The sequence below is a fragment of the Pecten maximus genome, chromosome 12 (assembly GCF_902652985.1).
Source record: "Pecten maximus chromosome 12, xPecMax1.1, whole genome shotgun sequence".
In the NCBI taxonomy this organism is placed as follows: domain Eukaryota; kingdom Metazoa; phylum Mollusca; class Bivalvia; order Pectinida; family Pectinidae; genus Pecten; species Pecten maximus.
Genome location: NC_047026.1, coordinates 87,715 through 111,182, shown reverse-complemented (window position 1 = coordinate 111,182; position 23,468 = coordinate 87,715). Strand labels below are relative to the sequence as shown.

The following is a 23,468-nucleotide window of genomic DNA, read 5'->3' as shown; positions in this document are numbered from 1 at the left end:
GCGCAGTGGTCTTTTTCACTTGTCAATTTTTGAAAAAAAGTGTGCACTATACACGAATATTTACGGTATATAACGCTACTAACGAACCTATGCATGATTCGAATTTTTATAAATCGAAGTTTTCGATGTATCGAACTTTTTTCATGGCCCGTTAGCTATGATGTCATAGGTAATTGACATCTCATGATTCAAACTAAAGTTTACCTGTACTGACCACTGGACAGGTGTTGGTCGTGACCCCCGCGGCAAGATTTCACACTTCTCCCCTAGATGCCCTGACTGACAATAGGGATAACGATAGCGTGTGTTGTCACTCCCGATCATGGGGTTAATTAATAATCAGACCAAATTGATAGATAAAAGGGTGTATTTAGAAGCCATGACATTTAATCACTCCGGTAAAACATTTCGGTAGTCGTCTCTGATAATCTTCGCCGCCATTGAAATCAGCGGTCGGTGAGTAAATTTTACGGAACTATAAAACAAGCGGACCAATTTTAAACACAAACAATTAGCGATGTCTTCACTCATAAGTGTCACATTGCAAACTTATACATAAATATCCAAGTAAATTGATTATTTGTCATTCAATCATGCAGTCTCCAACCGATCGGCATTCCGTATTTTATATGCACATAACGTAACCGCACGTGTCTTTAGCAGAAAAGCCTAACGACTTACGTAAGTGTGCATTGTACTTCTTTTGCTTTATCTGTTAAACGCGATATAAGTGTTTTGTAACCGATACATAGTTTGTTTAATTAATAAAATGCTTAGGTGAGAAAAATCGTCTGGATTACTGCGGGAATTTTACAAATGAAATTACATTCCATTCCCAAAACGGAGTTCCGGATTAAGACTGGCGAGTACAAATAACATTTCCGAAATCCGTGCCCGGAAATTTCCGTCTGGATAGTGAGTTTTCCGGACTATCGGCATCCAGATTATCGTGGGTCCACTATATACCAAATCATGTGACATGGCCCGTTTGGGTATGAAGTATGGTAAATATTAACTGACTCCTGTATTTTGTCAGATGATGGTTCTGACCTTGCGCTCCTTTGGCTCAATGAGGATGACAGACTTGTGAAGTGCTTCAGCAATGCTGGTCAGTTGGTTACGTATCTGTTCACTTGGCATGCTCTGAATGTAAGGACCTTCAGGCACATCTTCCTTTTGGGCCACCATGAGATCTGTTCCAAAACTCAGACAGGCCTTGCGGTGGTCAATTCTCACCTGCAGATAGCAGTCAAAATGTGATCACAAACCTCGAGTATCACTAGAACAAGGACAGATTTTTTATAATAATATTTCATGAAGCCAAGAAAATTCTCTTTAACAGGTAAAATATAATGGCTACAACATGTAAATGTGGTTAAGGAACTCATCAAAAGTTGATGTTTGAAAATAAAACAAAAAACATTTGAATAACATTGTTTGGATAAAATGAAAATTGTACACATTTTCTAGTAATATACTAAAATAGTGACACATTAGAACGCAATGTGTCCGTCTCTAAACCCAACCTTACCGGAGTTTTATATCGATAATGAATCACTGCTTTTATGCTTCAAATATGATATTATGAAACCAAAGTAGTTGGGGGGTTACTGAAATATCCTGAAAACAATTTTTTTTGTCTTTAAAATGTTGAAGTGTAAAATTCTGACCATTAAGTTTGAGCAATGACCACCCAAATCTAATAAAGGTCACACATCCATATCACATTATATCACTGTGATAAATGTTTACAAAGTTAGCCTTTTTGTAAGGGCCTCACATGATATTTTAAACAGTATGTGAGCATGCACATTCTTCAGGGAAACAATGGATGAACTTCCCCTACATAATTATCATTCAGTCTGCAACAAATATGAATGTGCTTCTGGAGATTTACCTGGAGATCCAAGGTTCTTGCAGATTCCACAATTACTCTTTCCAGACGGAAACTTGAGGCAAAGGGGACAAGGGCAGCTATTCTAGAAAACTCTATAGTTTGGTAGACTTGGGACACCTGCAATGTAGGAATAAACATATGTTACATTTAAAACAAAGGACCCAAGGGTCTTAATGGTCATCTGACTCTAAAAGTCCACTGTACTGTTGTAGTATACATACTCACAAGGGAGTACAGTAAAACTCACTTGTATCAAACAGCGACCAACTTGGATTTCGAATTGACCCGAAAAATAGCAACACTTGGTCAGGACCATCTCCGAATCTCAGGTTAGTAGTAGTAAGAGCTGAATCATGACGACGAAATAAGTACGATGACTGTAGGTCATCCTGACCCTTTTGGGTCAGATGACCCAACTAGCTGATATAATAGTCCTAAATCATAAATATTGTTTGCTCAGCATCTTTTCTAATACACAATCTGAAAGTGATGATTTTGGAATTTTATCACATGCAGACCTGGGAACCCTTTCCAGTGCCTGTCAGTAGTTTCCCAACTGGCTGTCAGTAGTCTTGAGCTGTTATTAGTAGGGAAAGTCTAGAGATAAATTTCAAACAATTGTGTGAGGGAAAATAATTGGTACTAATAACATATACTGAAGTGACACTGTGTTGTTTAGTTAACATGCTGTATATAATTAGTCAAACCTGTCTATAAAGACTGTCCAAGGGGAGGCAGAAAAATGGTCACTATAGACAGGTTGCCTTTAAAGACAGGTCAAAATGATATTGCCAACGAATGCAGTCTGTTAAAGTGTTTTGTTAAAGCGGTTATTTGAATTTGATTAGTGGATGCTCGTGGATTCTGAAAACAGATCGACAACGAATCACGAAATGTATGCAGAAATTTAATCAAGAAATTGAACATGAAATATATGTAACTAATGCATTTTTTTTTCATTTATATCAATTTATAAACAAATTAAATTTAAACTTAAAAACAAGAAAAATAACTTTTTCATTTTTTTTTTTATTCCGTAGCATCCTATTGTCAATCTATAGTCTGCATTTTTAAAGTAAAATCCATACCAATTATGGACAATCAAATCTGTAGAGGGTTCCCAGGTCTGCATATGGTATGTACACCCCCCCCCCCCATTTTTTCAGTACAAATAATACAGTGAATCCCACTGACAATATCCTGCTTATTATATCTTTTCCATGTTCCAAATTTTCTCAATAAATTAAGTGAAAACACCATCAATTATGATATGGTCAAACATTAATCCTGGTTATTTTATTTTTAATTGTTTATTTTTTTGTAAGGTCTGCCTGGTGAGCTAATAAATTTAATAATTTGAAATACCTGTTTCAGGACTCTTGTGATGATTATGTTCTCTAGGCAATTCATGTACTGGCTAAGATCATCAACACCAGCGATGAACTCCACAGGAGCCTTTACTCTGTCATACAGACAAAGTGGGTGAAAGTCAACCTCCAACCAATTGTACAAATTTTGCAGTTCGGGGTTCACGTACTGAATGATGTTGTACTTGACCTAAGTAAAAAAAACATTTTATAAATATCTGGTTTTGTTTTGTGAGTGAACTAGTCTTCTCTAAAATTTCTATACATGAAACAACAGATACCTCTGCAGGGAAATAGTGCCTTACAATTTGTTTTTACTGATTTAATACACAAGAGGCCCAAAGACCTTAACTCTCACCAGAGTTCCAACTATGACAAACAGCATGTCTTAAAATCTATATACAATTGCAATCTACCTACAGTTCAATGTACATTATTGTATGTTAGACCTCTAACTATGATCAAATGTTTTAACAGCATAAAAGGATGATTTAAGACTGTTAGCCAGTAGTTTATCTGTAAATACCAACATGGCTATCTACATATCAACAGTTGGCTGTTTCCTTTCTGCCCCCTTTGACGCTGTAATATCAACAATGACATTACAGTAACATAAAAGGCAAACTCCAATATGGTTACCTCGCTAATCTGTACTGACAGCACTTTCTACAGTGTAACCTTTACTTTGACAATATTACACAGGAGGGTCATCACAATATCTCAGTAAGGTAGGCTAACTGTTTCGTTTATTCAACGGCATCGAAATTGAATGGACACAACTAGGGACCAAGGGAACCTATATGTGAAGTTTAGGACATCTCAAGTACTTCTCAATGAAATAACAATAACAAATGTCAACGGTCAAATCAACGATGACTAGCTCTTGGCCATTTTTCCCCCTCGATCAGTCTCAAAATTGAATAGGCACAACTAGGGAACCAAGGATGACCTACACGTTAAATTTGATAAATATCCCTCTAATACTTCTCAGAAAATAGTGATAACCGTCTTCAACTGTCAAAATCTAAGAGTGCTGCCCGCTGGCCATTTTGTTTACGCATGGACAATAAATATCGGACATCAGACGCAAATGTATTTGAACAGGCTATCTCACTGGTGTCTGTAAAACTGAATTTTGGCGAAAAGTATGATGCATGCATGTAACTGATAAAATCTGAGTGTTGATCCCTGATATTAACACAGATTTGAACCCCAGAGGGGTCATCAATTATAGTTGTCTTCTCTAAAATTTCTATACATGAAACAACAGATACCTCTGCAGGGAAATAGTGCCTTACAATTTGTTTTTACTGATTTAATACACAAGAGGCCCAAAGACCTTAACTCTCACCAGAGTTCCAACTCCTATGACAAACAGCATGTCTTAAAATCTATATACAATTGCAATCTACCTACAGTTCAATGTACATTATTGTATGTTAGACCTCTTACTATGATCAAATGTTTTAACAGCATAAGGCCACACCAAATTAATCAGTTGTTCCTCGGGAATCCCGCTCCAAAAATATCAAAGTCGAGAAAAAAATAAAAATAAATTTTTCCAGCACCTCCGGAAAAATCGTCAAATCCGGATTTTTTCCCCCGTTTTCCGACTTCTTTTTCCGGTTATTACAACACATTTCGACGCTTGAAACACCGACCCAAACAAGCGTTTCGTTGATACCGGATGCAGAGATGAAAAAAATGGCGGAAAGGCTCCGGCCTAGCACGAGGATAGTCTGCTGTAAATTCTTGGAATAGTATGGGTATTTTTATAGTAAGTGTACAGAGGGGGTCGGGTGCACTAATGTTAAATACAGCGATCGAAGCGGAGAACAATGAAACGTTTTATGACCTTTTTATTCGCAGTATTAACTACCACCTTGGAAATACAACATCAAACACGTCAAAAAGCGAAAGGTGTAAATCAGATATTGATCATACAATGCTTGACAAATTCTGATAGGACATGCAGTTTGATAACATTATTTGTGATAATATTTTAATGTAAAATACATTCTGTATCAATCTCAAGTAAAAGAATAATGCTGCGATGTGTGAATGGATGTAAAATCCATAGTTTGCTCGGAAGAAGGCGATTATGATCTGTTTTGTTTTCCGTCCATTTACCAAACTGCATTTTGTTAAATATGTTTTTATGAAAAAAACATGAAAAGTCTTTTTTATGTATCTAGTTTTACATGTTTTGTTAGTTTTACATTTTTTGTAATGTGGTAATAATCAAAGTATTTATTTTATTTTGAAGAATGATATTTTTTGTTAAACCAGGTCAGTACCTATGTGATATTTTTTTTATTTGTATTCCATAGTAATAATAAGAAAATGTGGAATTATTTCATTCCAATTTCATCATTTCACAGATTTATAGTTGTCCTCTTAGTATTAAGGGCTATTCCATTAAAATATCTAAATGACCCCAGGATTCCAAAACAATTCACCTCTGTCCATGGTTGGATTTCGCTCCAATTACTTCTGTGTATTAAAATTAATTAAATGAATTCTTTGGGTGGTACCCCTAAAAAAAACTGGACTCTTGGGGTAGGGTAGATGTTTTACTGGAAAAGCCCTTAGTTTTACTGTTAAATACAAGTCAATTATATTTGATAGATGCTGAATTCACAAAAACATTAAAAGATAGCTAACTTTGGGATAGCCATATACATTTTAATGATTATGTTTCTAATATGCCAATTTTCTGTTGTTTTATATGGTATTATTATTATTTTTGTTCCAGATAATTATATATGATATAGTGATTTTGTTTTTTTCTGTGCCAATTTTCTTTTGTTTTATACATTATTTTCTATTATACCGGTATTTGTTCCATACAAATGAGAGAACTGTGTTAAGTTTGATTTGATCAAGTAGATCAGGTATTAAATTGTTGTTGGATTTTACATACAATTGTTTAGTTATTTGTGTATGAAATCACTTCATGATATACATGTACTTGAATTGATCACAAATAGACACAAACATCTGTTCAATATGGTATTCAGTTTATTTCCAACATTTGGTGAAAAAAAAACAACGGAAAAAAATATCGCTCGCACATCATTTGAACGCTTCGCCTCTTGAAATCTCTAAATGGAAATTTTTTGCTAGAAAAAAAAATTTCGCTCGCTCGCCCCAATTTTTTTTACCAGTTTCCCGAAGAACAACTGATTAATTTGGTGTGGCCTAAAAGGATGATTTTAGACTGTTAGCCAGTAGTTTATCTGTAAATACCAACATGGCTATCTACATATCAACAGTTGGCTGTTTCCTTTCTGCCCCCTTTGACGCTGTAATATCAACAATGACATTACAGTAACATAAAAGGCAAACTCCAATATGGTTACCTCGCTAATCTGTACTGACAGCATTTTCTACAGTGTAACCTTTACTTTGACAATATTACACAGGAGGGTCATCACAATATCTCAGTAAGGTAGGCTAACTGTTTCGTTTATTCAACGGCATCAAAATTGAATGGACACAACTAGGGACCAAGGGAACCTATATGTGAAGTTTAGGACATCTCAAGTACTTCTCAATGAAATAACAATAACAAATGTCAACGGTCAAATCAACGATGACTAGCTCTTGGCCATTTTTCCCCCTCGATCAGTCTCAAAATTGAATAGGCACAACTAGGGAACCAAGGATGACCTACACGTTAAATTTGATAAATATCCCTCTAATACTTCTCAGAAAATAGTGATAACCGTCTTCAACTGTCAAAATCTAAGAGTGCTGCCCGCTGGCCATTTTGTTAGAATGAACAAATGTTAAAAAGGTTTAAACAGCATAAAAGGACGATTTTAGACTGTTAGCCAGTAGTTTATCTGTAAATACCAACATGGCTATCTACATATCAACAGTTGGCCATTTCGTTTCTGCCCCCTTTGACGCTGCAAAATCCACAAATGACATTACAGTAACATAAAAGGCATATTCAATTTGCATCAGTTTTTAAACAACATGATCTGGAAAATTAGTTACCCACTGAAGAATGCACAGGTGATGAATTAATAGGTCATACATACAAATTGACACACTTTCTAAACATGCCACCTCCCTACGGTGACCCCTGTCTAAAGAATGAGACAAGTAGTGTAGAAGATATAGCCCAGACAAACTTTTTGATGAAGGTCAAGGGTCAAAATGCAGGTCATAGGTGGCACACCACCTAACTAAGGTGAATCCATATTCTGAGGTTCTAGTGACATGTAGTGTTACTGTAAGGGATGAAAACTGTAAAGAATAGATGATGGACAGGCGGACACAACGCAAAACTCGAAGTAATCATGGATTCAAGTGAGGGACTTTGTATAAGTTAAAAATACTGGACGACTGCACCATAGGATAACAATGCGAAGTCTTTAACATTAGGCAGTAGCATACCAGGTCTTTAATGAGGCCTTGTCGAGTTGGTGGGCTGTTCAGCATAAGCAGGGTTGCCAGACGACGTTGCTTTTCCATAGTGCTTTCATTGGTCTCAAGGAGTTGGTCAATGGCGTTTCTTGATGGTGGAATTGGCACAGCTAGAGTGGCACACAGTACCTTGGATGCCATTCTGAGGAAAGAAGTAATAAGTTTTGTAATCTTAAGACTTTATCACCAATGTGTTATTCAACAATTTCTTATGACATGCGCAGATTACAATCCCTAATGCAAGTAGGTCAAATTTGAAAATGTAGGTCAGAGTGATCTACTTTTGGTAAATATGATTAACTGCCCCACCTGGGTAAATACATGCTAGAAAAAAAGTTTGAGCTGAATACCACTGGTGGAACTTGAGAAGAAATTGTTCAGGGAAACCATGATTGCATAAACATGCTACAAAATGGACACTGAATTGGAATATGTAAGACTGATCATTTCTCTTCTTTTACATGTTCTCCTCTCTTCCAACATATGAAGCTTGAGAATGCTCCAGTACTTCTAAACAGGAATCTATACCAAACTTAAACAGTCAAAATTAACTAGAACTGTCGCCAGGATGGCTGACTAATACCCCCGCAATCTGCACGAGTCGATGGTGAATTGGAACTGTTAATTAGAGGCTAACTAAGATAACCCAGTAAAATACTGACCAGTTACCATAGCAACCATAATTTTGAATTAAAAAAGAAAGTGGCATGCACATCTACACATGGTCCTCTATATTTGTGTGAAGTTTCATTGAAATTGGCCATTTAGTTTAGGAGGAGTTGTCCGGACAAACTTAAAGTTATGGTTCTTATCGAAAAACCTGTTTATAGTGACCAGTTGCCATATCAACCATAATTTTGAGAAAAATAAAGAGGCATGCACATCTACACATGATCATTAATATTTGTGCATAGTTTCATTGAAATCGGCCCTTCGGTTAAGGAGGAGTTGTCCGGACAATCTTAAAGTTATGGTTCTTATCAGAAAACCTGTTTATAGTGACCCCATATCAGTAGCAATGTGCAGAAGAATTACTGAATAAAATATTTATATGCCTCATCTTTTGATGAGATTTGTTTATTTATTATAGCATCGATCCAAACCTGTATTCTGTGTATTTGAACACTCGCTGAGGCAGGTTGCGATCGCCATGACTGTTTACTGGGCGCGTTGTATTCTGGGGGCATATGTGTAATGAACAACAACTCTTTGTGTGTGTGCGCCATTTTCCAAAACAAACCCAAACGACAATACACGTGTCACGGTCATTTAAGACAGTCTATTGCTTCAGCAGTTCATCATCTATGATCAAACAACTAATATACTCATATCAGGAACACAACGCATCTCAAGACGATAATGAATGTTAATTGAAACGATGACATTGTACATCGTAGTGCCAACCCACGTGTGTATGACCTATATCGGACCCAGAGACTCGGAGTGACAAGTAGTAAACGATGAAGTGTATGCAAATATTTGTACATTTACAAAGAATAACAACCCATGTAATTCGTATTTACTCTTATATTTTAAATAATGTTTTTTTTTTTAAATATATTTTTAATGCAAATAACAAACAATCATATAGTGCCTATTTTGAGTACCTACCTGACGATCTACATGTGTATAAGAGGGGCCAAAACCCAACTCCGCCTATACGAATACTCCGGTTATTTGCATATTTTGTCATGGAAAAAGGGCTATGCAAATAAGCGGGTTGCTCTGTACTTTGAAACTTTAATCAGAAAAAAAAGTTCAACTTTTACATATTGATTATTTTATTTAATATTTTAAACAAAAAATCAACCTAACTTACCAACATTGTCTATGATTATTAAAATATTATTCTATGAATAGATTGGAAATCAATTATCAAGTGACAACTGGCCACCATTAAGTATATCCTTGGCCAAATGTGGAACAATTACAACATGTATTGTACAAAAAGTCAAAAATTCCTTTAGTTGGTTGTTCTGATAGATTGATTATTCAGACAGAACACAGGAAGTACAGTCAACCAATTGTGACATTAATCATTAGAGCAGTATTTGTCTGTCCTTCTTATGTTCTTCAGTCATATTATCGGTTGCTCGTTTTTCTACTGCTGGATCTGTGGTTACCGGTATTTGCTGTGTATGGTCTTCAGTCGTGTCATCAGTTGCTTGTCTTTCCACTGTTTCGTCCACTGTTTGTTTTTTAAAGAAACAACTTATCTTTTTATTGTCCTTTTCGTCAGATTTTCTTATTTGTTTTAGCTTAATACTTGCTGTTGTGAGACATGGTGCGATGAAACTCGCGATCTATCAAACGCTTGTAAACACCTGTTGCCGAGACCGCATTACATAAAATGTCAAAATGACTATGAATTTGGAACGAGGGGTTCCGAGTGACACGCGCTTCGGATTAGACTACAGTAGTTCCACTCGTCATATTTATTTTCTCAACACGCTCAACGCCGTAATCAGAAAGAATTTTTTGTTTCAACATAATTTATTGTTCATACGTTTGAATTGGGAATTTTCAAGTAGAAAATTGGGAAAAATCACACTTTTTTGTCATTGGGAATGGGTCCATTTAACAGACCCAAATAGATGGGTGATAAACCCCTGCACATCTACACATGATCATTAATATTTGTGTGAAGTTTCATCGGAATTGGCCCATCGGTTTAGGAGGAGTTGTCCGGACAAAATGCGTCTACAGACAGATGGACATGTTTCTGTTCAGTATCAAAATTCAATTTGCACAACTAGACCAAGGATTATGCACAAATAAAATTTGAGAAAGATTATCAAGGGACTTTCTCAGAATTAACGATTAAACTTTCAACAGCCATCGACTTTCTCAGAATTAACGATTAAACTTTCAACAGTCAAACTTCAAAAAGGACATTTGTGAGACCATGTATGCAGGGCAATTAGAAAGCCCACCATTTGATGAGGGTGGATTAACAAATTTGGTAACCAATGTTGTGGGAGGAAAATATAGTAACATATAAAGGAGGAGTTGCTTAATTCCAATGGTTGCTAGAAATAAATTTAAATAAACTAAAGTCTGGCATCAACTGGCACAGGCAACAATAATATCCTTGTAAAGACTACTCATCATGCACACTATTCTTCTTTATCACATATCACCATTTCAATATCTTACTTCTGGAGTTCATCCTGTGAGAGATTTTTACGCTGTTCCCTGGACAGGTGGAACAGTCTGTGAAGTGTGCTGGCATGAAACAAAGCATTCCCAGACTTCCAGAACACTAGCCCCAGTTTTTGGTAGTAGTTGGCCATGAGTGAGGGCTTTGGAGGCTTCTTTGACAAACAGATCAAGCCATGGATGTCTTCCACTGCCTTAAATGCTTCCTTAAGACAAAAAAACACATGTTATCTTAATGCCCTGTGTACAAGCAAATCTTAACATAATGGACATAGAGTCTGTATCTGTCTGCTTCTTTGGTTATCAGCTGCTCAGAGGAGCTATTTTCTTCCCATTTACAATAGTTTTAAATTTTGAAATGACGCATTTTTCAGTATATATTCAATTTGATTTTATATTTCATCATTTTTTCTTTTTCTAATCTCTTGTTTCTAAACTCAGGTGATTTTTACTTTCTAATCAATGTAAATCAATGTTTATATATTCAGTACTTCATGACTATTAGCGATTTAAAGGACTTGCCTCAATTTCCCCTATTCGGCCCCGCCCCTCTGACCCCAGGGGTCAGTCACCATTTATGCAAAATCTGTTCTCTGTCCCCCAAGGATCTTTCTAGCCAAATTTGGTTCAAAACCATTCAGGACTTCTTCAAGCAGAATTGATAAAACATTTATCCAGACAAAATATTTGCGGTCAATATTATCTACTACGTAGCCAATGTCCAGTATGGTCAGTTTAAGTTTGGGGAAAGTCTAATATAGCTATACTTCAAATATAGTGTTACTCCCCCTGGTTGGAACAGAGTCGGTTGTAAACACATCCACATGATTGAAGCACAGAGCGACGACACAGTTTCTATGAGGGACCATACCTGCCGTGTAAAGGACAGGATTTCTCAGGTTTCTATGAGGGACCATACCTGCCATGTGAAGGACAGGATTTCTCAGGTTTCTATGAGGGACCATACCTGCCATGTGAAGGACAGGATTTCTCAGGTTTCTATGAGGGACCATACCTGCCATGTGAAGGACAGGATTTCTCAGGTTTCTATGAGGGACCATACCTGCAGTGTAAAGGACAGGATTTCTAAGGTTTCTATGAGGGACCATACCTGCCGTGTGAAGGACAGGATTTCTCAGGTTTCTATGTAGAACCATACCTGCCGTGTAAAGGACAGGATTTCTCAGGTTTCTATGAGGGACCATACCTGCCGTGTAAAGGACAGGATTTCTCAGGTTTCTATGAGGGACCATAACTGCCGTGTAAAGGACAGGATTTCTCAGGTTTCTATGAGGGACCATACCTGCAGTGTGAAGGACAGGATTTCTCAGGTTTCTATGAGGGACCATACCTGCCGTGTAAAGGACAGGATTTCTCAGGTTTCTATGAGGGACCATAACTGCCGTGTAAAGGACAGGATTTCTCAGGTTTCTATGAGGGACCATACCTGCCATGTGAAGGACAGGATTTCTCAGGTTTCTATGAGGGACCATACCTGCCGTGTGAAGGACAGGATTTCTCAGGTTTCTATGAGGGACCATACCTGCCATGTGAAGGACAGGATTTCTCAGGTTTCTATGAGGGACCATACCTGCCGTGTGAAGGACAGGATTTCTCAGGTTTCTATGTGGGACCATACCTGCCATGTGAAGGACAGGATTTCTCAGGTTTCTATGTGGGACCATACCTGCCGTGTGAAGGACAGGATTTCTCAGGTTTCTATGAGGGACCATACCTGCCGTGTGAAGGACAGGATTTCTCAGGTTTCTATGTGGGACCATACCTGCCGTGTAAAGGACAGGATTTCTCAGGTTTCTATGAGGGACCATACCTGCCGTGTAAAGGACAGGATTTCTCAGGTTTCTATGAGGGACCATACCCGCCATGTGAAGGACAGGATTTCTCAGGTTTCTATGAGGGACCATACTTGCCGTGTGAAGGACAGGATTTCTCAGGTTTCTATGTGGGACCATACCTGCCGTGTAAAGGACAGGATTTCTCAGGTTTCTATGTGGGACCATACCTGCCGTGTAAAGGACAGGATTTCTCAGGTTTCTATGTGGGACCATACCTGCCGTGTAAAGGACAGGATTTCTCAGGTTTCTATGAGGGACCATACCTGCCGTGTGAAGGACAGGATTTCTAAGGTTTCTATGTGGGACCATACCTGCCGTGTGAAGGACAGGATTTCTCAGGTTTCTATGTGGGACCATACCTGCCGTGTAAACAGGGGTCGACATTAACTTTTTTCTGCACTTGTCCCTTCGGACAAGTGATAAGATAAATTCACTTGTCCGAATGACATAAGCACTTGTCCTACATGTGTTTCTACTTTCCATCTGTTATGTGTAAACAGTGAGATGATTTATTATAAAGTAGAGGTAAGCACTGCAAGCCATAATTTCGACTCATAATAATTACTAACAACAATAAAACAGCAAGAAAGTATTACAAGTTATTTAAGTTTTACTAAACCATCCTTTTTTTACCTAAAAGCAGATGAATGAAGTACTTTAAAATAATTAACTTTCATGAAGAACTGTTCGACTAAACTATAAACAAACTTACTACTGTGAAAACATTAAAACATGTCACCGTTTTCTAGGGCACGGCAGTCTGCTTCATCTGTAGCCTCCTTAATTTTATCAAAACTGATTCATTTTTATTACGATTCCAGCAGACGGTATCTGTCGTAGTATCAATGCTCTCACATGTACAGCATTCGCATGCGTTTCAAACATACTAGTGATACCGATTACATGTTTTCGAGAGCCCTCGGAAGTCTACCATCATTTCTATGTAGTTCCGAATGAAGCTTTAATAAGCATGATCAACTCACTTCCGTTCGATGGTTAACACAATTTAAAGGAGTTTTTACTCATTTTACAGTGAGTATTGAATCAGTTTTGACTTCAGAATATAACATAAATAAAACACAAAGACAGATTTGTTACTTGTCCCGTCGGACAAGTACTTAAATGATTTCACTTGTCCGACATCAATTTCATCTGGTACCGGACAATCGGACAAGCGTTAATGTCGACCCCTGGTAAAGGACAGGATTTCTCAGGTTTCTATGTAGAAACATACCTGCCATGTGAAGGACAGGATTTCTCAGGTTTCTATGAGGGACCATACCTGCCGTGTAAAGGACAGGATTTCTCAGGTTTCTATGTAGAACCATACCTGCCATGTGAAGGACAGGATTTCTTAGGTTTCTATGAGGGACCATACCTGCCATGTGAAGGACAGGATTTCTCAGGTTTCTATGAGGGACCATACCTGCCATGTGAAGGACAGGATTTCTCAGGTTTCTATGAGGGACCATACTTGCCGTGTGAAGGACAGGATTTCTCAGGTTTCTATGAGGGACCATACCTGCCATGTGAAGGACAGGATTTCTCAGGTTTCTATGAGGGACCATACCTGCCATGTGAAGGACAGGATTTCTCAGGTTTCTATGAGGGACCATACCCGCCATGTGAAGGACAGGATTTCTCAGGTTTCTATGAGGGACCATACTTGCCGTGTGAAGGACAGGATTTCTCAGGTTTCTATGTAGGACCATACCTGCCATGTGAAGGACAGGATTTCTCAGGTTTCTATGAGGGACCATACCTGCCGTGTAAAGGACAGGATTTCTCAGGTTTCTATGAGGGACCATACCTGCCGTGTGAAGGACAGGATTTCTCAGGTTTCTATGTGGGACCATACCTGCCGTGTGTAGGACAGGATTTCTCAGGTTTCTATGTGGGACCATACCTGCCGTGTGTAGGACAGGATTTCTCAGGTTTCTATGAGGGACCATACCTGCCAAAGCTCCATGTTAATGGCACTATCAAGTTGTACCAGTCTTGTCTCCAGGTGCATGGCTTGCGACTCAGGGTTGTTTAAATTGATGGCTGTCTGCTGGTTCTGGTGCTTGTGGATGTGTCCAAGATGGGTTCTCAACTATGGATAAAGGGACATTGTTATTTTCATCATTACAAGGCACAATTTTCATATTGCAATAAAGAACAATACAATTAGGCATTCATCTATACTTCATACTGATACATGCAGTGTACTCTATCACAGAAGGTCAATAATTTTCAACAGGTGCAATCAATGATTGCAAAGCTTACTGGTGGCAGCAATTGCAAACTGCTTTCTAAAGTTTTAGAAACTTTTTAGGATATAAAATCTCGATGCAAAATCAGGTATTACATCCACAAAGCATTGATTCCAGTTACAAGTTCCAAAAGAAACACTAACAATTCAGTTTTGATGTCCAACTTTTAAATCCTAAATAAAATTTGAAAAATTTGCTGTATTATCAACTCCCCTGTCACTTTATCATACTTATATTATATATATATATAACAATAAGGAAGGGTCAGGGATGCAAATGCCACAAAATCATGACAGCCAATGGACTTAGGATGAAAAGTGATTTGAACATCTGATGATAGAGTATATAAAGATTTATGGACAATGGACAGATTATGTCTCATGACAATTTTTTGGGGTTTGGTTTATTTTGTTTAACGTCCTATTTACAGCCAGGGTCATTTAAGGACGTGCCTGGTTTTGGAGGTGGAGGAAAGCTGGAGTACCCCGAGGAAAATTCCCAATTTCTCGTCAGAACCAGACAACTGTCCCACGTGGGTTTTGAACTTGCACCCCAGAGGTGGAGGGCTAGTGATAAAGTGTTGAGACACCTTAACCACTCGGCCACCACGGCCGCATCCTTTGACAATAGTTCAGATATGTTATCATACTTACATTATCACACAGTTTCCTGAATTCAGTCTTCCGAGTGTACTCCAAACAAAACTTGAATGCTGCAGATAAAACATTAAACAACATCATGTTAGCGTTCAAATAAATCCTCCAATGATCAGCTCTGCAACTTAATGTTTAAGCACTTCAAACTGCTGCTACCAGGGCTTTTTCTCATTGATTTGGGAAAGGGCCTTATGTCTCATTTTGGGAAGAAAATTGGTAACTTGGGAAAGATTTTTTAATCTGAAAATTTTGGGAATTTGGCTTAAATACGAAATAAATTTTAATTGGGAATGGGGTCCATTAACGACCCCAAAAAATCATCAGAAAAAGCCCTGGCTTCCCTTCATATTACACCGACAGGTACACCCAAGATGGCTTCCCTTCATATTACACCGACAGGTACACCCAAGATGGCTTCCCTTCATATTACACCGACAGGTACACCCAAGATAACTATGACATTACAACATCTGTAAAATAGTTTGTTACTAGTTTGAGCAAAAAGTAAATGGAATTCAGATTAAATCCATTTGTAAGGACATCGATCCTCAGCAACATCAGAAACAAAGCATTAGTCGGTACAGAAAAACTTGTTCCCATACTGCATTGCATGTCATTACTTTGGTGATCAAACCAACATTGCCAATAACAGGGTAAAGAAAGTTATGCAAGCTTTTAATCAACTGTTCTGTTTCTCATAAGACCTATAATGAAAATGTAAACAAGTACTGACTGTAATGGGGACCATTATAGATGTCTCTCAAACACCCCCACAGTCAAACCAATTTTCACTTTCAATCTGACAATTTCTTAATTTCGAAAAATCAAAGGCCTCCATTACCTAACCGTGGCAAACTTTTTGAAAATATGACGGTTATTCAGCATCCCTAAAAAACCCTATGAACCAATTTTTCCTCGAAATTGGAGACCAAAAAAAAACACCAACAAGAGATCCAAGAGGGATCTTGGCGCCCACCATTGAACGATCTTTATAGGTTCCATGTCAGATTGATCTTTTCTCTATTTTCCCCTTCCTTTTACTAATCTGTGTGAATTGAGAAACATCCCTTTAGTACTTTTCAAACAAGGGGAAACTATATATGAAATTTGAGAAACATCCCTTCAGTACTTTCTGAGAAATAGCGATAACAAACTTCAATTGTGAAAATACAAGACGGCTGCCTGTTGGCCACGTTGCTTTCCGATTGGTCTCAAAATGCAATATGAATAACTAGGCACCAAGGGGAACCTACATATGAAATTTGAGAAAGATCCCTTCAATACTTTCTGAGAAATAGCGATAACAAACGTCAATTGTCAAAATCCAAGATGGCTGCCTGTCGGCCATGTTGTTTTCCGATTAGTCTCAAAATGCAATAGGCATAACAAAGTACCAAGGGGAACCTCATATGAAATTTGAGAAAGATCCCTTCAGTGCTTTCTGAGAAATAGCGATAACAAACTTCAATTGTCAAAATCCAAGATGGCTGCCTGTCGGCCATGTTGCTTTCCGATTGATCTCAAAATGCAATATGCATAACTAGGTACTAAGGGGAACATACATATGAAATTTGAGAAAGATCCCTTCAGTACTTTCTGAGGATTAGCGATAACAAGAATTGTTTACAGACGGAGGGACGGACCACACGCAGGCGATTTGAATATCCCACCATCTGATGATGGTGGGCTAAAAAAACAAAAACAAAAAAAACCTGACACCCCCCCCCCCCCCCCTTGTTTCGGAGAAAAGTGACGAAAACCTCTCTGCAGCGCAAGAAATGAGAAGAAACAAGAATAATAATAAGAAATGGAGCAAAAACAATAACCCACCCCCCTCGTTTGGGGGACATAATTACTGAATGGAAATTGGGCTTCCTGTTGGGCTTAAATGTACTTCAACTGTGCCCTTTTAGCATTGAACAATGACTGAGTAAAACAGTAAAATACACAGCTGGTCAATGTTGGTTTGTGAAAGAAATCTGCCATAAACATGTACTGCAGAAGGGAGGTGGACTTCCATTAAACCTACCTTGCTGAGCTATGTCCTGATAAAGCCTTTCTACTCTGGAGTTGTTCCTCAGCAGGTCAAGACACTGTCTGTAGGACTCCCACAAGAACTTTACCCATGGTGTGAGGATGGCCCGGTCTGTTCGGTCCTGGGTGTCTTCACCACTTACAGCCTTCAACAACAGGCTGAAAAACAACGCTGATGTGTATACAGACAATACAACATGGAAAAAAGTGGCGCTGCAACGGTAATCCATGGTACGATATATCGCGGTATCAATGAAACAAATGTAAAAAAAATTACAATTTTAGTTGTGGTCTAATTTACAATTTTAGTTGTGGTCTAAGTTACAATTTTAGCTGTGGTCTAAGTTACAATCTTGGTTGTGGTCTAATTTACAATTTTAGTTGTGGTCTAATTTACAATTTTGGTTGTGGTCTAATTTACAATTTTAGTTGTAGTCTAATTTACAATTTTAGTTGTGGTCTAATTTACAATTTTGGTTGTGGTCTAATTTACAATTTTAGTTGTGGTCTAATTTACAATTTTAGTTGTGGTCTAATTTACAATTTTAGTTGTGGTCTAAGTTACAATTTTAGTTGTGGTCTAAGTTACAATTTTAGTTGTGGTCTAAGCTTGTAAATATAATATGAAATATGCAGTAAAACATTTTAGTAAGATTATCTGTTAAAAATGCAGATTTCTATAAAACGCACCTGAATTCACAGGCATATATTGCAGGGGTCGACATTAACGCTTGTCCGGTACCAGACGAAATTGATGTCGGACAAGTGAAATCATTAAAGTACTTGTCCGACGGGACAAGTAACAAATTTTGTCTTTGTGTTTTATTAATTTTACATTCTGAAGTCAAAACTGATTCAATACTCACTGTAAAATGAGTAAAAACTCCTTTAAATTGTGTTGACCATCGAACGGAAGTGAGTTGATCATGCTTAGTAAAGCTTCATTCGGAACTACATAAAAACGATGGTAGACTTCCGAGGGCTCTCGAAAACATGTTATCGTTATCACTAGTATGTTTGAAACCCAAGCGAAAGCGTGAGATCATTGATACTACGGCAGATACTGTGGCGTCTGCTATAATGGAATCGTAATAAAAATGAATCTACAGATGAAGCAGTGCACTAGAAAACAGTGACATGTTTTAATGTTTTCACAGTAGTGTGTATATAGTTTAGTCGAACAGTTCTTCATGAAAGTTAATTATTTTAAAGTACTTAATTTATCTCCTTTTAGGTAAAAAAAGGATGGCTTAGTAAAACTTAAATAACTTGTAATACTTTCTTGTTGTTTTTTTGTTGTTAGTAATTATTATGAGATGAAATTATGGGTTGCAGTGCTTACCTCTGCTTTATAATAAACTATCTCCCCGTTTACACATAACAGATGGAAAGGTTTGCAACTTAATGCAGAGAATTAAATATATGTTTGAACAAACACAAAATTCAAAATTGCATCTTTATATCAATTGATTTTATTCAAATTTCACCACTTAATGTTGATTTCTGTAGCAGTGTAACATTCACACATGATTTATATGATAGCAAGCAATAATATAACTATATGTAGCAACCCAAAGTAGAAACACATGTAGGACAAGTGATTATTTCATTCAGACAAGTGAATTTATCTATCACTTGTCCGAAGGAGTGCAGAAAAAAGTTAATGTCGACCGTATTGTGAAGAGTATTGTAACAGAACAAAAATGTGTCATTGTAGCCCTAACCTTTACAAACTGTACAAATACCAGTTACCAATGATTATCAACATCAAATACTTAACTGCCTTGGACATGACTCATACCTCTCAGGTGTATCTGGAATATCCAGGTCGTCTATGTCCACCACAGCTTGGTGCGACTCTTGACGAGCTCCCTCTGTCTTGGACTCTGCCAAACGGATGTATTTTCTTACCACATCTTCTAGAGATTTGATGTTCACCTTTAAAGTACAATGATATCATATATACAAAAAAAATCTTTAAAAAATGTCATTCTTTTGATGCATTCTAGCAACGAAATAGTACAAGATCTTGGTGCCCACAAGGCTATCACAGATGGATGAACAAAGTGGGGAATATACAAATAATTTCTACCTGTTGGCATATGTTTTTGTACTGGTAAAGTCCTTCTTTGGCAATATGACTTTTGCGGAGCTCCACGCAGAGTTGGAGGTACTTTTCCATAATAGGCTCGTGAATCTTCTGCCATGTTCGATGCTTTTTGCTTTTGATGACATCATACAATGCATCTAAAGCTCTTTGCTTCTTTCCAACATCAATGAATTCTGAAAAAAAGGAAGAAATTAAATCTATGAAGTATTTTTGTTAAAGGACACCTTTATATAACACTTCCACTACAAAAAAACCTATTCAGACAAGAGGCCCATGGGCCTTAATGGTCACCTGAGTTTTGAAATATTTCAGTTAACTTGACCCTTTTTGGCTCCACCCATCATCCCAGGTGGTCAGTCTGGACCAACATGCATACCAGCAAGCTCCCATGCTGATAATGTTAACAAAATAAGAATGAATTTCAATAGAAATCAGACAATGATAGTCAAAAATGTGATATCTTTGCTGAAATTTTAAATTTATTTATTTATTAAAGTCTTCCCCCTCCCTACTCCTATAACATAAGAGGCCGCTGGTCGGCTCTTTTTCTATTAGATATGATTTTGCCAACTCCGACCTCTTATTTCCAAAGCACTAACACTTCTTTGATGCAGCTTGAAATCCAGGCGCAACGAAATGTGCTTGAAAAAAAAAACTTAAGTGGTTGACAGGTCATTACAACGATGTCTACGCACAATGTATGCACTATATATATCCCATATGTATGTCACAGACACAAATATATAGTATATTCTGGTATAGAACACACAAAATACAAGTCCATGTCGTTGTAGCACTTTTCTGTTCGGTTTAAAAATGGCTGCCTAAAGGCCAATACAAAATAGTCTGGGATATTTCAAACGAAAAAAAAAAAAATGGTACGTATTTTGTTGTATTCCGCTGGTAGGGTTTCTAATCCATTTTTGTATTAACCGTCAAATCATGTGGTATTTTACTTTCACTACCGACAGTATTGTCTGCTTGAGCTCTGCTTCGCTTTGGAAGAAGAAAACTTCATAATTTGTGTGTTTGCTTCGAAATTCTTTTCATTTAATCATGGAATTATGGAAAGGAATATATATTGGACCCTGTTGATCATTTAAATGTAAGCTGACACCCTATATTTTTTCAAAATACGAACTTTGAAAATTTTATCATCAGCATCAGGAAAGTCAGCTTTGGGCAGTTAGAGGTTACACTGCGTCTGTCAAAGTACCTCGCCGTGTAAAACCTCTAACATTGTTGGAGTACCGCTCCCCAGGAGCAAATGCGAGACTCCAGGGTAATGAAATTTACAATTTTAATAAAGCACTTTGAAGACTCTTTCATCTCTGAAGAGTATTTAATTCTATCTTATTTGGGTCTCGAGAAGAAGTTTTTCAGTTAATTCCCTGGGGCCAGTCAGTGCCAACATTTGCATAGCATCAAGCTGTCATCCAGTTCTGATAATGATAACGAAGTTAGAATGAATTCCAATAGAAATGAAACAAATCCCATGTCCCTCCTCGACCCCCCCCCCCCCCCCCCCCCACCACCACCACGGGACATACGGCTTCTACCAAATGAAAGCGATTAACCGAAATTTGATCATTAGACACCCATTTAAATTCGCATTATAATCAATACAACAATATAATTCCTGATGTACGCTAGAAAGGACGGACGCATACACACTCGTTACAGGATGTATTCCATATGCAAACATTAGAACGGGCAGTAGGCATATTATTTCATTTACCATTTGCTCGTTTAAGAGCATTCTCTGGTCGCTGAAAGTAGGTAGGCATGTTGAGTTGGTTTAGTTGCTGATCCGCTTCTTTAAATTGAGATCATAACTAAATTATCGAATTTATCTCCTCCAAAAAACCCTTACGAGCGTGCTGGCAATATGGCGGCAGCCACCTCAAACATGTGGGAAATGAATGCAATGACGTCACATTTATAACAATTTTACTCGAAATATTATATTATATTAGGGAAAAAAAATATTATGAGATGTGATTTAAAAAAAAAAATTACAAACATTTTGACTGTAACAGTTACTTGTAACTAAAAACAAATACATTTACCTCAGGTGAAATACAGTGCATTCTGGGAATTCGAAAGATGTCAGCTATCACGGGCTTCATATCCGGAAAATCTGCAGGCTTGATTGGTAAATGATAATGACAATTTAGACAACATTTTATTTCAGACAATAATGTAAAAACATATCAATGTATGTTTTTGATTGTACAGAAATTATTTCGGGTACGCTCCACAATTACTTGGACCAAAATAATTCCTACGTATCTGTTCGATCTCGGCCTACTTACCGAAACGCCCCTTTTCTAGTTTCACTTCACCAAATATCCAATACAAGCTTTATTTACATCGGTACCAACCGATTATGTCAACTGGATATCAAAAATTAATTTCTTTAATGCCTTACACTTCATAATATTCAATTTGATTCTAAAAATTACTGATTTTTTATGCTCATGCTACCGTTGCGGAAAGGCATTTGACACTGCACTCCCGTCGCCCCCCCCCCCCCCCCCCCCCACCCCCGCACTTTTTTGAAAAGTAGACCTACAGAAGTAAAAAGAGTCAAATGCTTTTCCACTATAAAATGAAGTAGTGCGATAAATTTGATTACTCTATATCTTACTGTATGAGTTTTTATTTCAATTGTCATGCATTTTAATAATCTTTATTTTTTAACAATCCGCGGTTGACACAAAACATTCGGAGAATGTCCAGAAAACATCATATTCAGGTCACAACATCAGGGACTTTCCTACAACGTTGTGAGAACATTTATGCCAAACGTCTGTGCCACTTTAGCTTTGGATTAGTTCTTATTTTTAACCGTATTTCGAATGTATACAAATCCCAAAGACGTACCGAGCGAAAATGTCAAATTTTACAATAAAACGATAAAATCTAATTGTACTATAGTTCATATCTATTATTAATGAATCTGTTTATGTTAGTTTAAAAGTATCCTAAATTCCCTATAATGTGCCTATAAGTGATATTATGTAAATCATTGATCGTTTCTTGATTCAATTTTTCTGTTACACCCCTTTTATACCAATAAATACGATTAAACTAAATCTTACGAGGTTCCGATAACAAATCTGTGTTAGCTCCCTTTGTATTCCAATAGATATCTACCAGGGGCAATACACGACATTAGCAGGCATTTCAAAATTATTCTTCTTAAATGACTTAATTCTCCTTTTGATAGCATGAAAACATCATTTATCATTCGAAACCATTGCAATTTATTTCAGTTAGAAAAATAGATAGGGATCGAGAAAAAAAAATTAAATATTTGCGCTGTATTTTTCACTTCTGGTTCTTTGTTCTGTAACACACATGGGCCTCAACGCACATGACCACCTGCCACTTGACTCGCTGTACTGGATTATGTATTTGCTTTCAAAACATCATATAAAGCCATCCTACATCCCAGACACTGATAAAAATAATTAAATAAGTATTGATTTAATAATCCAAATTTTCATGTTAATTAATGACCGTAGCGACTAAACAACAACTGTTTTGAATACATATTGACAAAATTAGATGATCTGACCACACGGGAACATTGTACGATGTTTACTTGCAGAAATATACGCAATTTAATTCCAATCCAAACCACCTGACAGCTTCAGGTCGCAACTGACCTACATTTTGAGGTAATAGAGAT

General features: G+C 37.3%; 2 protein-coding genes across 3 annotated transcripts in view; one reads left to right on the top strand and one right to left on the bottom strand.

Annotated features, from left to right (window-relative positions):
- The window catches only part of LOC117339976 (eukaryotic translation initiation factor 3 subunit A-like), a 52,322-nt gene extending 30,625 nt beyond the window's left edge, over nucleotides 1-21,697 (bottom strand). The window contains exons 1-11 of one of the 2 annotated variants that reach the window (XM_033901702.1): nucleotides 21,510-21,697; nucleotides 19,754-19,944; nucleotides 19,463-19,599; nucleotides 17,657-17,820; nucleotides 15,625-15,683; nucleotides 14,671-14,811; nucleotides 10,858-11,066; nucleotides 7,672-7,843; nucleotides 3,263-3,454; nucleotides 1,898-2,014; nucleotides 1,051-1,236 (exon numbers count right to left, since the gene is read on the bottom strand). In XM_033901702.1, the coding sequence (XP_033757593.1) occupies nucleotides 1,051-1,236; nucleotides 1,898-2,014; nucleotides 3,263-3,454; nucleotides 7,672-7,843; nucleotides 10,858-11,066; nucleotides 14,671-14,811; nucleotides 15,625-15,683; nucleotides 17,657-17,820; nucleotides 19,463-19,599; nucleotides 19,754-19,944; nucleotides 21,510-21,558 (1,617 nt within the window). In that variant the 5' untranslated portion in view covers nucleotides 21,559-21,697. The remainder of the gene's footprint in view (nucleotides 1-1,050; nucleotides 1,237-1,897; nucleotides 2,015-3,262; nucleotides 3,455-7,671; nucleotides 7,844-10,857; nucleotides 11,067-14,670; nucleotides 14,812-15,624; nucleotides 15,684-17,656; nucleotides 17,821-19,462; nucleotides 19,600-19,753; nucleotides 19,945-21,509) is intronic. The other variant, XM_033901703.1, reaches the window with a different exon arrangement.
- A 150-nt stretch (nucleotides 21,698-21,847) lies between these two features.
- LOC117339977 (DENN domain-containing protein 10-like) overlaps nucleotides 21,848-23,468 on the top strand; it is a 34,020-nt gene continuing 32,399 nt past the window's right edge. The window contains exon 1 of the mRNA XM_033901704.1: nucleotides 21,848-21,926. Coding sequence (XP_033757595.1) covers nucleotides 21,878-21,926 — 49 coding nt within the window. The 5' untranslated portion in view covers nucleotides 21,848-21,877. The remainder of the gene's footprint in view (nucleotides 21,927-23,468) is intronic.